Source organism: Schistocerca piceifrons, chromosome 2 (assembly GCF_021461385.2).
Source record: "Schistocerca piceifrons isolate TAMUIC-IGC-003096 chromosome 2, iqSchPice1.1, whole genome shotgun sequence".
Lineage (NCBI taxonomy): Eukaryota > Metazoa > Arthropoda > Insecta > Orthoptera > Acrididae > Schistocerca > Schistocerca piceifrons.
In genome coordinates this window covers 358,326,415-358,342,852 of record NC_060139.1, presented here as the reverse complement: position 1 = coordinate 358,342,852, position 16,438 = coordinate 358,326,415, and the positions used below count along the sequence as shown (strand labels likewise).

General features: G+C 40.8%; 1 protein-coding gene across 1 annotated transcript in view; it reads left to right on the top strand.

Annotated features, from left to right (window-relative positions):
* Positions 1-16,438, top strand: part of LOC124777136 (klaroid protein-like) — a 468,625-nt gene that overhangs the window by 390,978 nt on the left and 61,209 nt on the right. The window contains exon 5 of the mRNA XM_047252430.1: positions 12,059-12,163. Coding sequence (XP_047108386.1) covers positions 12,059-12,163 — 105 coding nt within the window. The remainder of the gene's footprint in view (positions 1-12,058; positions 12,164-16,438) is intronic.

Sequence of the window (16,438 nt, the reverse complement as noted above, 5' to 3'; positions counted from 1 at the left end):
CCTATCTCCACTTCTCCATCCTCCACACTGCCAAATTCCACCCCTTCCTTTATTCCTCGGTGACTGGGTACATTGCCTCTGCACATGTCCCGTACAACTACACTTAAACATTTCACACCCACTGCAAATACTGTTTGCTTCTCGCGTACCCCTGTTGCCACATCTATTTCCTCACAGTGGAATGCCAGCTGAATGTCTGAATACAAATCTTTCGGAGCCCCTTCATGCACTTTCTGTGACATATGTGCCAGTAACCCTCTCAATAATACATCAAGTGCCCTTTGCTTGGCCTCCTGTAACAGAACAATATTCGCTTCATCACTGTGACCCAACTCGTAAGTATACTCATTAATTTCCCTTATCCTCCCCGCAAATTTCTCTACCGTCTCCCCCTGTCTCTTCATTGTTGTACTCAACCTCTCCCTAAAGTACGAAGCACTATTCTGTTTTTTGTACCTTTGTAAAAGCCCTTCCTTTAACTGATTATACTGCCCTGCCTTCCTTAAGGCCTCTGAACAACTTACATATGTTTTCACTTCATCTGTTAATCTAATCGTAGCGACATGTAACAACTGCTCATCAGACCAACCATTTGTCACCGCTGAAATTTCCAAGTCCTCCACAAACAAATGCACATCCTCAGATGCCTTGCCAGAACTCACGGCAGGTGGATCAATCTTCTGCTCCCTAGGCAACAACAAGTGATCAGATGTGGTTTCCTGCTCACTTCTAGATGTCAATTCAGTTCTCAACTGTGTATTGTCCACTGTCAGTTGTGCTACCTTTTCCATCAAAATCCGCACCGCTTCTGTTTCCAACACACCTTGTGTCCTTGACTCTGCCATTGTGTTGCTTTTGTTCCCAGTTAGTCCCGAAGCAAAACATTTAACTACAAGAAAAACCTGACTTCCTACAGCTCAGTATCAACATACTCACTAACATCATATTCAAACCAATACAAAAGTAATTAAATGCCACGAAAAAAATTAATAAATCTCACTCCCCAAAATACACCAACACTTAATCTGACAACAAAAAATACTATTCCCACACAAAACATCTGAAATGTGACTTGCCAAGACCCCTACTCGAAAAAATAAGAAAACAAAGGTAATAAAATATCCAATACTCAAAAGAAAACTGGTCAAAACTCACCACATCTTGTGACCGTAATACAGCTGGTGGGCTCAGACATCGTACTGTACTGGCAGTAGTGGGTGGAGCGAGGAGGTGCCGTACTAAAACTCGGTGAGAACTTTCCAAGTGATTGCTAAAGTGCCCTCGTTCCTCTTGGTCTGCATCACAGGGCCCTGCAATGCTGAGGAAGCACCCTAGCAGCCCGTGCAATGCAATTCTGTGTCGAGCCGGCCTTGTACGCCAGTTGCAGAGTTCCAATTATATCAGGATGGCTGTGCCAGTAGCCGACTCAGCGACCACCGTCCTCAATGTCTCCACGCTGCTCAGCCAGGAGCCACCGCGCAGCGCGCTGACAACCGCAAGGTGCCCACGCTGAGCATCCTTGCCTGCGTGGCCCGAGTCGCGGCGCCAACAAGCGCCCACGATCTGGTGTCCAAATCTGCGGCCCCCACCTTGGGATGTCTCTGGCATGTGTCGGGAGCCGAGACGACTGCCTGCGGTAGCAAGCCCAAGAGTGTCCCGCCGCTTGCTGGTTGCGGACCCCGCGTCGGCCTCAGAGGGTCGAACCAACGACCCGCCGTGGACTGGGACACTAGCGCCCCATCTGTTGCTGTGTGTAGCCCGGTGGTGTGACATGCACCGCCATCCAGGAGATCTGCCACACTTGAATGCCTTGTTAGAAAATGGCACCTATTAATACTCGGCTGTGTGCTTCTCTTTTGTTAATGCGCCGCTCCAATTCACATACTCATCACATCCCGGTTGCGCCTGTGGGCCCCTTCTGCCTGTAGCTTGTGCCATGCGAACTGCTGCATTTACGCTTTTCAGCGTTTGGACGGCCCTATGGCCTCCATTCTACTTTCGCAACCGCTGGTCAGCATAACTTACTGAAATCCAGCCCGCACCTGGCTGTAACTTTTGTGCTCAGAAATGTTGCACTGAATCTAACTTTCCTGTCTTAAACTGTGGTGCCACTACAAAGTGCACACTTTAATTTTTGATGTGATGTGCAGTTACATCAGCAGTGAATCATTACAGTACAATATGAAGAAGATCTCATGTTTACATCTGGAAGTCTTCCTATAGTACAATGAGAAAAGGGATTACATGTCTGCATCTGGAAGTCTTCCATGCTAACTTGAATTTCGTTGTTTCTAGTTTTCTATCTAATGATTCAGGCCCATATAACTTTTTCAACACGGTTTTAAAAAAATGTACAAATGTCCCTGACTTTTCTTAGCTTTTTTGGTGGAAAAAAAAAAAAAACATTGGGTTTTCCGATGCAGTGAATCTGTCGTGATATTTCCTCCTAAGACTAAGACCAGTCATAAATTATTTCACCTGGAAACTCATTTTTCATTTTCCTGGTAAAGATTTAAAAAATTAATAAAGATAGATATATTCCTATAAAACTTGTGATATAGGAAACACAACTTTTATGTAGCATTGACATTTAATGTGAAAAATCTGTAAATGTTTCACTTTAACAAGCAATTTAAAAATGTGTCAATAATTACTGAAATTATTCAACACCGTATGTGACGTCAACCAAGGACCTATTTAATGAACTGATCAAGCAGGAATACACAGACACACACAAGATGGATCTCCCACTTTGAGAAAATATTTAAGCTGTTACTCAAACAGGAGCACAATAAAATAGCAAGTAAGGGAGCATGTCACTCTGTATTGTGAAACAGGAGAGATATAAGCTCCAGTAAAGAAACTTTAATTCTGAAACCTAAGGGGAAAAAAAAGGTTCAAATGGCTCTGAGCACCATGGGACCTAACATCTGAGGTCATCAGTCCCCTAGAACTTAGAACTACTTAAACGTAGCTAACCTAAGGACACCACACACATCCATGCCCGAGGCAGGATTTGAACCTGCAACCGTAGTGGTCACTCAGTTCCTGACTGAAGTGCCTAGAACTGCTCGGCCACACTGGCCAGCTCTGAAACCTAAGATTCTGATTGATCTACCTGTTTCCTGTAGTACATTTTTGGTACACTTAAATTTTTTATCTGAGCTTCTGCTGTCCAGTGTTATGGCTGATGGAATTCCAACTTCTCTTAAACTATGCAAAAGGAACTTATTTTCACAGCATCACATAAACCTGTTACCTTTGTTCTTCTCATTTGGTGTCTGGCAACAACAGCAATGATGAAGTTTTCCAAAATATAGAGATTCATTTGCTGTCCATCATATTCCTATTGTTATTTTTCGAGCAGTTGGTAGTTAGGAACTCCTTTTCTGCCTCAAACCATTTTAAAAATATTCATACTTTTTGTTGTGGCAATTAGTCTAAGACTGGTTTCGTGAAGCCCTCCATGCTAGTCTGTTCTGTGCAAGCCTCTTCATCTGTGCATACCTACTGGAACTTTCTTTTGAACCTGCCTACTGTAGTCAAGCAATTTTACTGCACACAAATTCCTCAATTCCTGAATTTATGATTACTTCCTTCCTCAGTGTTTGTCCTACAAACTAATCCCTTCTTTTAGTCAAGGTGTGCCATGAATTTCTTTTCTCCTCAATTTTGTTCAGTATAGCTTCAATTACTATCCAGTGAATCAACATAATATTCAACACTCTTGTGTAACACTACATTCCAGAAGCATCTATTCTCTTATTGTCTGTGCTGCTTATTGTCCATGTCTTGTTTCTGTTCAAGGCTGCACTCTAGAAAAAATACCTCCAGAAAAGATTTCCCAACTTACATTTAAATTAAATGTTAAGAAATCCTTTTTGATTTGGAAAAGCTTTTTTTTCTCTCTCTGAATTGCGGACATCGCATTACTTTACTGCCCTAATAGCAGAAATTATCTGTTACTTTCAGTGTCCCTTTTCCTTTTTTGATTCCCTCACATAACTGGATTTAATTTGACAAAATTTTACTACCCTTGTTCAACATTTGCTGACATTCACCGTATATTCTGTTTTAAACACACTATCCATTGTGTTCAATAGATTTGTCCATGTCCTTTGCAATCTATATAGAATTACAATGTAATGGCAAACCTCTCTTAAGAGGGGATGTATGACTCATCAAGATAGACACTTCAATGTATGGTATAATTTTTAAGTAAGTATTTGCTTCATTAAGTTTGACCTCTGTGCCAGGCTTAGGTGAGCAGACTTCTAACTGCCAACATGTTGACATCGAACATAACTTTTGCAGGAAACTTTGCTTCTCAGCAAATAAAAATCAGTTAAAGCTCTTAGGTTTGTAGTTTCCTCCCAACTAAAATAAGAAGTCCAAGTTTTCTTACAACTGGAGCTTATTTAGTCCAGCCTGGTGCCAGTTGATGTTATGCTTCTCCTCAAAACCTTAGATCCATCCCAGAACCTCTCCCCTGGATCTATCACACCCCTCACCCCTAAAACTCCATGCACTCTTACCTTCCACATGCTTCATAAAGTGTGTAAACCCAACCACCCTGGGTGCCTTATTGTGGCTATTACTGTGCCCCCACAGAGAGAATTTTTGCCCTTGCAGATCAACGCGTTCAACCTATTAATTGTAAACTACACTCCTAAAAGGGACAATCAGATGAAAATGAGATGGATGGAAAAAAGTAAGTAAACTGTTTTATATTTCAAAAGTAATCTTCATAACTGTTAATAGTCTTAACCCACTGCGAGACAATGCTTTCTTTATGATTCTATCCAGCTGTGCAAGTCTTTCTCCAGGGCTCCTAAAATTTGGAAATCACATGGGGAGAGATCACAAATACATGATGTGTAAGGGCTTCCCAACAAAACTTCTGCAGCATAGTGGAAACAACCATGGCAACATGTGGGCCTGCCCAACTCCCTCTACATTAACGTCCCAATGCCCATAGTCTTTCTGCTATTCAACATTGCCTTTTTCAATGCTTGACTGACTCCAAACCTAAAACCACCTCCTTAGTCACCATGAGCAACTGTACTAGTACCCACAGGTAGTTTTCCATTGAGGGCATCACCTACAAACAAATCCGTAGTAAAGCAATGGGCACCCACTTGGCACCATCCAATGCTAACCTATACATGGGTCATCTACAGAAATCTTTCCTATCTCCCCAGAATGCCAAACCCCACATCTGGATGAGAATCATTGACGACATCTTCATAACCTGGACTGAGGATGAGTACACCCAATCTACATTCCTCCAGAGCCAAAACACCTTGTTCCTCATTCACTTAAGCTGGTCGTCCTCAGCTTGACAAAGCTGGATTCACAGTGTTGACCTTCATCTTAAGGATCTCTCCATCAGTACCACACCAAGAAGTCCCTTCCATACAGCCTCTAACCCATTGTCATCTGATCTGTAGTAATGAGCAGTCCTCTTCAAAATATACCAGGGGTCTAGCTGTTGCCTTCACAGACCAAAATTACTCTCCCAGACGTGTTGAGAACCAGATATTCCATGCCTTGTCTCTCCATTCACCTACCATCTCTTACATATCAAGTGTTCGGCTACGAGGGAGCACTCCTCTCAAGACTCGGTACCATCCAGGACAGGAGCAACTGAATCACATTCCCCACCAAGGTTTTGACTACCTTTCAACATACCCTGAAATGAGAAATATCACTTCCACCATCCTCCCCAACTGACCCACAGCAGTACTCTGCTGCCCATACCGCCTATTTAATATCCTTCACCGTCCCTACTCCATCCCTGCTCCCAACCCCATGCCTCATATTTCTGAAATAGACCTAAACGTAAGACATCCCTCCCACTACCACCTACTCTGGTCCTAACACAGGAGTCTCCTATCCCCTCAAAGACAGGGCCACCTGTGGAAACAGCGATATGTTTTATCAATTTAGCTTCCTTCTGCTTGGGCAGGACAAATAACAAGCCGTCTGCTCACTTGAACGCCCAATGTCAAACGGTGTTGAACAGAAAACTGGACAAACCAGTTCCTGAGTATGCCACACAACATTTCCACACTTTGAAGACTGCTTCACTGCCTGGATTCTTCCCACCATCAACAGCTATGCCCCTGTAAACCCCCTAGCCTTAACCTTCATTAGTCTCCGTCATCTTCAGCTGCCTATCCCCTTCCCTACTCCCACTCCAATAGTACACATGGCTTGTATCTCACTAATGCACATATAATGATTATGGTCCCTCTCATTCTCTAATTTTCTCCTCTCTCCTGTTCCATTGCTCCCTCCCCCCCCCCCCCCCCCCATCATTGTCTCTCAATGTCACACCTAGCAGCCCTGTCCTGTCCCCAACACATCCCTGCATGTTCCCCCAGTCAGCACTAGTATCATCACCACCCCTGCCCTGCTATACCTCTTCCTCCCCACCCCACACCCCTTCTGTACCCCCACTACCCATCCCAGCTAGATTGCTGCTCATCTCCAAGAGGCAGTCACAGTCTGGCCTTAGCTTTTGGAGATGACAGTGGCCATTTGTGTGCAAGTTGTGCTTGTGTGAATGTTTGTGAGTTTTTGATTTTCTCCAAAAGCTACATACTTGTAGCTTCACTCCCCCCCCCCCCCCCCCCAGCCCCGCAACTGTGCCTGTCTGTGACTTGATATGCCTCCTCTAAGTGTAAAGTAGCACTCTATTCTTTCTAGATTGTTATTTCATACTGGACTTCTGTAATATAGATACTTTTTTGACATTATCTGTATTGCCGCAGAAGATTTTTCTGAAGCACAGCATTGAGTGAATTTATGAAACATGTGGTAGTACTCCCATATTCAGGTCACTGCAGTGCAGAGCTGGCACTTATTACATACTGTTGCCACATCAGTTTATTATCCACCTTGACACTCAGGAGCTTGACATCAGGAGACTCAGACAGTGCACACTCATTGGTCTCTGCTTCTGGTGCTTGCAGATCTTTTTTATTGTTTTTATTGTTTATCAGCAATGGACAAGTAAATCTAATGGGTCTGCTTATGATGATCGATTTTGCCCATGTGTTTTCAGCTGATGTTAGGAAGAATTCAACGAATTTTGTGGCCCTACATTTGCTTTTAACATAGTCTGTTTCATTGCTATTCTCATCACGGTATGTAATTTCATTTTGGAAAAATATATTTTGAAAGAATTAAATTTCTCATTCACTGTGTGCCTTTTGTAAAATTTTCTCCCTTGTACATGTAGTAATTCTCTCTGAATAGTGTTACTTGGTTATAATTTACTTAGTTATAATTCCGTGAAACAGCAGGCTAATTTTCTCTTGTTAGCTAAACCTGATTTGTAGATTTGCTTAATTGCTACTATTGGATCATCATGGTCAGTTAAAGTATTTATTAGAGGACTCACATCGATTTCATGAAATGTGGTTCATCATAGATATACTCATATAGCAACAATCACAATTTCACTATATGTTTCTTGTTTTTTGTTGGAAATGTTCCATGAGGAACAAACTAAAGCTGATAAGTAGGCAGTAGTAGTAATATCTTAGTAGAAGGAGTAGTGTTATTCATCTGTAGATCACTTTTACAAGGATATTGGAAATTTAGTGGTATTACAGTTTACGAACAACAATAATAACATAATTAAACAATGGAAACACCAGCTATGGATATCAACTATGTCTGAAAAGACAGATTGCTACTTACCCTAAAGTATACAGGCCAAGTCTTAGACAGGGACAATTAAAAGACACTCACATAAAGCTTTTGGCCACAGCCTTCATCAGTGAAAGACACACACACACACACACACACACACACACACACACACACACACACACACACACCATTCACACCCATAAGCAAGCATACCTCACTGCTAACTCCAGCATTTGGCCCAAGATGAAGACAATAATCACTGATACTATGGCCTAGGACAAAGGGCACCCATGCGATAATTTTTAGGGGCATAGATCTAGAGCTGGGTGATAGAGTATTTTTAATACTTTGGAAGATGAATTTTAAATCATTTTCTTGAAGGAAAAACTCCTTACTACACTATGTATCTTTGTTTCCCTAAAAGCCTGTGGGGGAGGGGAGAGGGGACTGCATCACTCTCTTGGCTCTGGGAATGGGCACTCTGGCCTGGCACTTAGCTTACAAGGCCAGTAACTGTCTTAATTATTGGCACTTACTAGAATTATGATATTTATGCAAAATTCTACCTTTCATATATTTTTTCCATGTAAGTAGTCAATCCATATTCTTAGCATCGAAGTAATGAACAGAATAATAACAAAATTTATATCTGTTGAAAAATATGAATTTCATTACACTGTCAAGACACAAATCCAATTAGCTTTATTTCTATTTATTTATTTATTTATTTATTCGTCTGTGGAACAATAAATATTGTATGGATGTCGTCAGTTTACAACACATGAGCACACATTTACATTTACAATGAAACAGGTTTCTCATATTTTGTGTAGTTTTTATAACTAGTCATACACACATTTATAATTACATAATATTTTTGTGATAATGTCATATGTTGCTAATAATCTACATCTATGTTAAATATTCTTTTACAGTATAACAACTTTTACTTACTAGAGAGGTTTTAAGCTTTTGTCTGAAAGTGAGGGGCTCATTTATTTCTTTAATTTCTTGTGGTAATTTGTTATACAGTTTTATCCCATTATAAAATATACTTTTTTGCATCTTTGCCTTGTTCTTTCTATCTAGATGGAGGTGGTGACAAGCTCTTGTTTCATGGTCATGTATTAGGCTGTTTGTGTTGTACATGTTGAGATTTTTCTTAATGAACATTATGTTCTGAAAGATATACTCACAAGAAACAGTTAGAATTCCTAGCTTTCTAAATAATTCTGAAGAACTAGTGTATTTCTCTCTGTTGTTGAAATAAATGTTGCTATAAACTTCATCTGAGAAATAAACAGAAATAAACATAAAATAAGATCTGTATTAGCAAACTGAATTAGCAATGCATCATTATTTTTTCCATCTGTACCTGATGCTAACTGGAAGCATGTTTTCATGTATGAAAATAATCAGTGTTTGAAAATATAATATGGACAGATAAAAAAATCTACTCATTAAGCAGTGGAAGAAGAAAAACATAAAAGATTTGGAAGAGTTGCAGAAAAGCCACACAGAAATCTAGATCAGAGGAGACTTATTGGAAGGAAAGATTCTTTCCTCACCTGGGGTTCTGTACATTTTTTTCATAACTCTTCCCATTTCCTAAACTTCATGTTCTTTTCCTCCATCCCTCTTCCTTTTGTCTTAATCCTTCTGTCAGAAGAAGAAACCGCTGGCTCCAAAAGCTCACGTTTCCACATCTTTTATGTGTTTTCTCCTGCCACCACATGGTGAATAGATTTTTCACCTCTCCAGTTACATTGTCAAACATATATGCTCAGTGCGTTACAAAGAAAAGAACGCTACTTCACTTTTGAAAGTATACAGAAAAAATTGGTTTTTAATAACCGAACAATGGAAAATCCAGGATGGAATGCAACAACCCTACCTGCTGACAAAGGCTTCACCACTGTTGTTTTGAACCTCAAGGATTACCTGGCAGAAGGACTCCGCCAGCTGCCATATTCAACCACCTACAAGCCCTGCCACAATGATTCCATTCCAGAAATCCAGCAGGATGTCCAGTCTCTCCTTAAATCCTTAAACCCATCTCAGAACCTCTCCCTGGAGTCCATCTCTCTCCTCAGCCCCTGCTACTCCCTGCACTTCTACTTTCTACATGTTTCCTGAAGTTTATAAACCAATCACCCAGGATGTCCCATTGTGGGCTGTTATTGTGCCCCCACTGAGAGAATTTGTGCTCTTATAGACCAACATCTTCAGCCTATTACCCACAACCTATCCCCCTATATAAAAGATACCAACCACTTCCTACAGTGACTCTGCACAGTTGCTGTTGCTTTGCCACATGGTGCTTTGCTTGTCACTATTGATACCACTTCCCCTTTCACTAACATCCCTAATGCTCATGACCTCACTGCTATTGAAGACTACCTTTCCCACCCAACAACCTCCTTCGTAGTCGCCATGACCAATTATATCATCACTCACAATTATTTCACCTTTGAATGCATTACCTACAAACAAATGCAGGGTATGGCTATGGGCACCCACATGGCACCATCCTGTGCCAACCAATTCATGGACAATCTAGAGGAATCCTTCCTAAACACCCTGAATCCCAAAGCCCTCACCTGTTTCAGATTCACTGATGACATCCTCATTATCTGGATTGAGGGTGAGGACACTCTGTCTTTATTCTTCCAGGACCTCAACACCTTCTCCCTCATTTGCCCACATAGTCCTACTCAACACAATAAGCAACCTTCCTCGATGTTGACCTCCATCTCAAAAATTGCTACATCTGTACCTCTGTCCATATCAAACCTACCAATCACTAGCAAAGTCCCTTCCAAATAGCCTAGCCACCTGTGGCCTTCACATCTGTAATAACGAGCAGTCCCTCTTGAAATAAACCAAAGGTCCCACTGAGGTGTCCACAGACTGTAATTACCCTCCCAACCATGTACAAAATAGATCTCCCGTGCCTTATCTTTCCAGTCACCCACCATCTTCAAAAGTCCCACTGTTCAGCCACAGAGGTCCAGAGTCCTCTCATGACTCAATACCAACCAGGACTGGAGCAACTGAATTACATTCTCAGCCAGGGTTTTGACTACCTCTCGTCATACCCTGAAATGAGAAATGTCCTACCCACTATCCTTCCCATCCCTCCGACACTGCTATTCCACTTCCCACTGAACCTACACAATATCCTCATCCATCCCTACGCAACCCTTGCTCCAGACTCCTTGCCTTATGGCTCATATCCCTGCAATGGACCTACATGCAAGACCTGTCCCAGATATCCTCCCACCACTGCCTACGCTAGTCCGGTCAGAAGCATCACCTATCCCATCAAAGGCAAGGCTACCTGTGAAACCATTCATGTCATATACAAGCTAAGGTGCAACCACTGTGCTGCATTCTATGTGGGCACGACAACCAACAAGCTACCTGTTCACATGAATGGGTACTGACAAACCGTGGCCAAGAAACAGCTGGACCGTGTTGTTGAGCACACCGCCCAACATGATGTTCTTCATTTCAGTGAACTGCTTCACAGTCTGTGCCATCTGCATCCTTTCCACCAACACCAGCTTTCCTGAATTGTGCAGGTGTGAACTGTCCTTGCAATATATCCTCAATATATCCTACATTCCCGTAACCTTCCTGGCCTCAACCTTTGTTGATCATTGTCCTTATCCATCTAGCCCCTTCCCTATCCCCATTCCAGAACTACACAGCCCTCTGTTTCACCAGTGGGCCCTCAGTCCTATTACTTCTCTTCGTTTCCTCTACCCCTCCCATCCTCTCGTCTACCCTGCCCTCCGTCTAACCTCCCAATTGCACCTAGCCGCCCTCCTCCTCCACCTCGTCCCTGTACACTCCCACAAGCAGCACTTTATTGCCACCACCCCTGCCCTGTTATCCTCTCGCTCCCCACCCCAGCCTCCTCGTTACCCTCACCACCCAGTTGCCTCACCCATTGTGCACTGCTGCTCACATTCTGGCCTTAGCTGCCAGAAACTGTTGTCATGTATGTGTGACTTGCATTTGTGTGTGTGTGTGTGTGTGTGTGTGTGTGTGTGTGTGTGTGTGTGTGTGTGTGTGTGTGTTTCAACAAACGCCTTTTTGCTTAAAGCTCACTTTCCAACAGTCTTTCTGCTGTGCGTATCTGTGACTCACCATTTGTATTTTTCATTTGTATTGAACTACTGCAATCTATTAGATAAACTGTAGAATCACATAACAAATTCACTGTGAAAGATTTTTTCTATAAAGTGTATTGTAATTTCCCCTTGAATGTGGTTAATTTCCTGTTTGTACTGCAGCCTTGACAGCGAACACTAACAATTAATCGTGATATCTGCTTGGCACAGCTTTGAATATGAAGTTACTGTAGTAAAGTGAAGTATTTACTTTACAGAGTTGGAGGAAATCATCAAGAGAGTAGAGAGGATGATATTCAATGAATTACAGAAATATGATGCAGACAAAGTTGCATTGCCAGATTTTGCACTGGAAAACACAGGCAAGTATATCAGATGCCCAACAGAAACTTCATTAATCACAAACACTGAAAAATAACTGAGACTTGCATTAGCATTTTTATAACTTGATAACCAAAGATCAATGGTAATATAGTTGACAGTCCACTAATATGTGTATAGGTAACTGACTTCTGCTTTGGATATTACAGTGTAGCCCAGTTTTATTCATCTGTAGGCACTGTAGCCTCCTAGGCAATTACGACTTCCCCCCCCCCCCCCCCCCCCCCCCGCTTTGTTAGCTAATTTTATACTTGTGTACTAAGGTCCTTTTTTGTAAAGTGCTGCTCTGTGGCTGCTGATGTAAAATCTTTCTTTATTTCTACTATTGTACTGGTGGAAATCCGAATAAGTGTTTGGGTGCAGTCTTTTCACAAGCAATATGAGTTTTAGAATGTATGTGTTTATAACAGTTAACATCCCTGTTTTTGGAAACAAGTTGCAACAAGATTCCCTATATTTTGCTCCACAGATTATTCTCACACCACTTTTTTGAAGAATGAGTAGCTTATCTAGATTAGCTTTGGTTGTTGCCCCCCCAAATTTCAGGTGAGAGGAGAAGAGAGCATGGTATGCAGTCTTTAGGACTGCAGTGTCTTTACAGAACTTGCTAATAGTACTGATTGCAAATATATTTTTTGACAACTTAGTTGCCAGGGAGTCAATATGTGTGTCCCACTTCAGGTTCCTTTGGACTGTTAGGCCAAGGAATTTTACACTAGACTCTTTCTTTACCAATTCATTGCCAACATATAATTTAATTTCATTATTCAAACTACTTTTGTTAAACTCCATCAAACATGTTTTACTGGTGCTTACATTTAAGAGGCTTTCATTAAAAAATTAACAATTTCTTTTGTCACATTATTACACTCCACCTCTAGTTCATTACATGAGTCCTTTTTACACTCAATGGATGTTTCATTGGCCATACAGAACAATTTTGGAATTTATAGTAGAGTACTTAATATCAGTTACATAGATCAAGAACAGAAGGGGGCCCATCACTGAGCCCTGCGGTGTACAACATTTTATGTACGTGATCTCTGATTTGTAGACACCACTTTCCATTTTAAACTGAACAAACTGTTTTCTATTGCTCATATAACACTTTTTTAGGTCATAAGCAGCGCCTCTAATGCCCATGTTCCATAGATTGTCTAATAGGATGTCAACATTCACACAATCGAAGGATTTTTCCAGGTCTAGGTATACCCGCTACATGTTCCTTGCTTTCGATACCTCCTAACACCTCTTCAATTAGTTGAGCAGCTGCAGGGCTAGTTGATTTACCTTTTAGGAATCCATTTTGATTTTCAAACATCAGATTGTGTTTGTTAAGAAAGTTTATAATCCTGTTGTGTATAACTTTCTCAACTATTCTGGAAAAGACAGGAAGGATTGAGACTGGTCTGTAGTTTTCTATTTTGTTATTGTCATCTTTTTTTTAAAAATGAGTGTTATCCGTGCTATTTTTAGTCTGTCTGGAAAAGGTGCCTGTTTCTATTACACTGTTGACTGCTTCAGACAGAGGTACAGAGACATTTTGGCTACAGGCTTTTAAAACAAAATTTAGGCCATCATGCCCAGCTGAATTAGAGGGTTTTAGAGAGCTAATGATGTCCATTATTTCTGCACAGTTTGTGGGGGCTAGATATATACAATGGTCACATGCATTACCTTTAAAACTGTAGCACATGTTTTTGTTTTGTCATTTATGGCTTTCTGTGCAGAAGAAAAATATTCATTAAAAATATTTACAATTTCCAGTTGGTCTTTTATGAGCATGCCATTGTGGTTAATAGTAAAGCCCATACACGATTTGTCATTGCAGGTTCTAAAACTGTTTATGACTGCCCAGATGCCAGCAGTTACATTATGTGAGTTTTGAAGCTTATTAGCTACATAGTTGTTCCTAGTCTATGTGAGTAAGTCCTTATAGTGTGCTTGATATACAGTATAACCTAGTTAGTGCGAACTCGCATAAGACGAACTCACATAAGACAAACTCATGGTTAACGTGAAAAAAAAATATTGGTCCTACCAGGAATACATTAGTTATTATGGTATGTTTTATTGGTTAACACAAATTTCAGTTACGGCAAATTACGAACGCTGTTTCAGTTCCAAGCGTAATTAAATTTCACTGTAACACAAACTTCCGACCTTAGAGTATTCTAAAGTGTAATTTTTTTTCCGAAATGAATGTAGGAAATGTAGCTACAAAGCTAATTATACTTATTGTTGACTAGTTTTTAACATATTGTAGGTCAGTAGCCGCGATTATCACCTCAACAATCAGCGTATGCTGTACATTGTAAGACATTCAATAATGTGTGCAGAAGCATTTAGGAACGTACTCAGTGCCAGATTTGACTGGTGTTCTGTTAGTCGTAGCCATATTGAGTTGGAATAATGAATAAAAGCTACAGTTACAACCGGTACTGTAGCACGCGAAAATGACAAAGAGGAAACAGACAGCTCTAAATGTATAGTTAAAAGTTAAGATTCTAGATGAAGTGAACTGTGGCACCAAGAAAACAGAAATTGCAGAGCAGTTTGGAATACCTAAACCTACTTTATCTACGATTATTAAGAATCAAGAAAAAATTATTAATGCTGGGGCATCAGGTTCTAGAAACAAATCTAAATGACTTCATACTGCCAAGTATGAAGACGTCAAGACATTACTGCTAGAATGATTCAATCATATGCGTGCATCTAGCATACCTTTAACTGGCCCTGTGAATCAGTCAAAAGCAAATGATATTGCTGAAGATATGGGCATCGAAGACTTCCGTTGTTCTGCTGGTTGGTTGTATCAGTTCCAAAAGAGACATTCAATTTCATCTGTACAAATTTGTGGTGAAGCAAATAAAGTTGATGAAGAAAGTGCGAACATCTGGTTACATGAATTCAACTGAGTGAGGGAAAAGTATGCCTCATCTGATGAGTTTAACATGGATGAAACTGGATTTTTCTACAATCTTTTTCCAAATCACACCCTGGGGATAAAAGGTGATAAGTGTTTTGGTGGAGCACGAAGCAAACAACATGTGACTGTTGTACTGTGCTGTAAAGCTGACAGCAGTGAGAAGTTTCGTCCCTGGGTTATCAGTAAATCCGAGAAACCACGTTGTTTTAAAAACATAAATATGGGAACTTTACCTTGCATCTACTCTCACCACAAGAAAGCTTGGATCGATGGCACATAATTTCACAAGTGGCTTCTTCGTTTAAACAGTCAAATGCATGCTCAAAATAGACATGTTCTTCTTACATTGGATAGATGTACTGCCCATAACGTTCATGATCTGAACCTATCCAACATAAAGGTTCAGTTTTTCCGCCCAATGCCACAAGTCGCCTTCAGTCTCTGGACCAAGGCATAATCTCTCTCATAAAGAGAGCTTATCGTAAGCGACTTGTAAGAGCTGCAATTCGTGCTGCTGAAAACAATAGTGCAACCACAAAGTGGAATCTGCTTGATGCAATAAAAGCCATCGCAGCAGCCTGGAATTCAGTATCGCCACATCATGTAGGGAAGTGCTTTAACAGAGCTTGGAGACATAGCAACACTGAAGATGTCCACAAGTTAGAAGATGCCACTTCACCTGATGAATGGACAGTTCTGCAGGATGTTGCAAATCCTGGGATTAGTTTCAAAGAATTCATTAGTGTAGACAACGATGTTGCCATATGTGCTTCTGTGGAATTGGATGTGCCAAAAGCTGTGAACGAGGTGCAAGAAGGGCTATCAGAAGAAAGTGAAGAGGAAGAGAATACAGATACCATTCCACCTACCCGTCAGGAGATGTTTACAGTCTTGGACTGTTTAGAACAGTTCGCTTCAACATCCGGCATCACTGCTGGGTTTACGGACACTATCACTACAATTGGTTGTGAAATTACAAAATATTATCATTCCCATGAACATTCGTGAACCATGACTGAATTTTTTCCAAGAAAGTAATGTACATAATTTGTGAGTACTTGTAATTTTACAATCACTTTATAGTGTTATAAGTCTACAATAACGTGATTGATTGTGTAGTGTATTACAAATTAGTATACTGCTGTACATGTATACTTACTAAAATCTGTGTTTTTCACTTGACATGATTTTTTTAAACATGAACTCCTGATTTTTCGGTCCCTTTGGATTCATGTTAACGAAGTTTTACTGTACCATATTTTGAAGGCTTCCTTTAGCTCAGGAATCTCTCTATTATTCAGCATTGCACTGTGGAGTAGTTTTA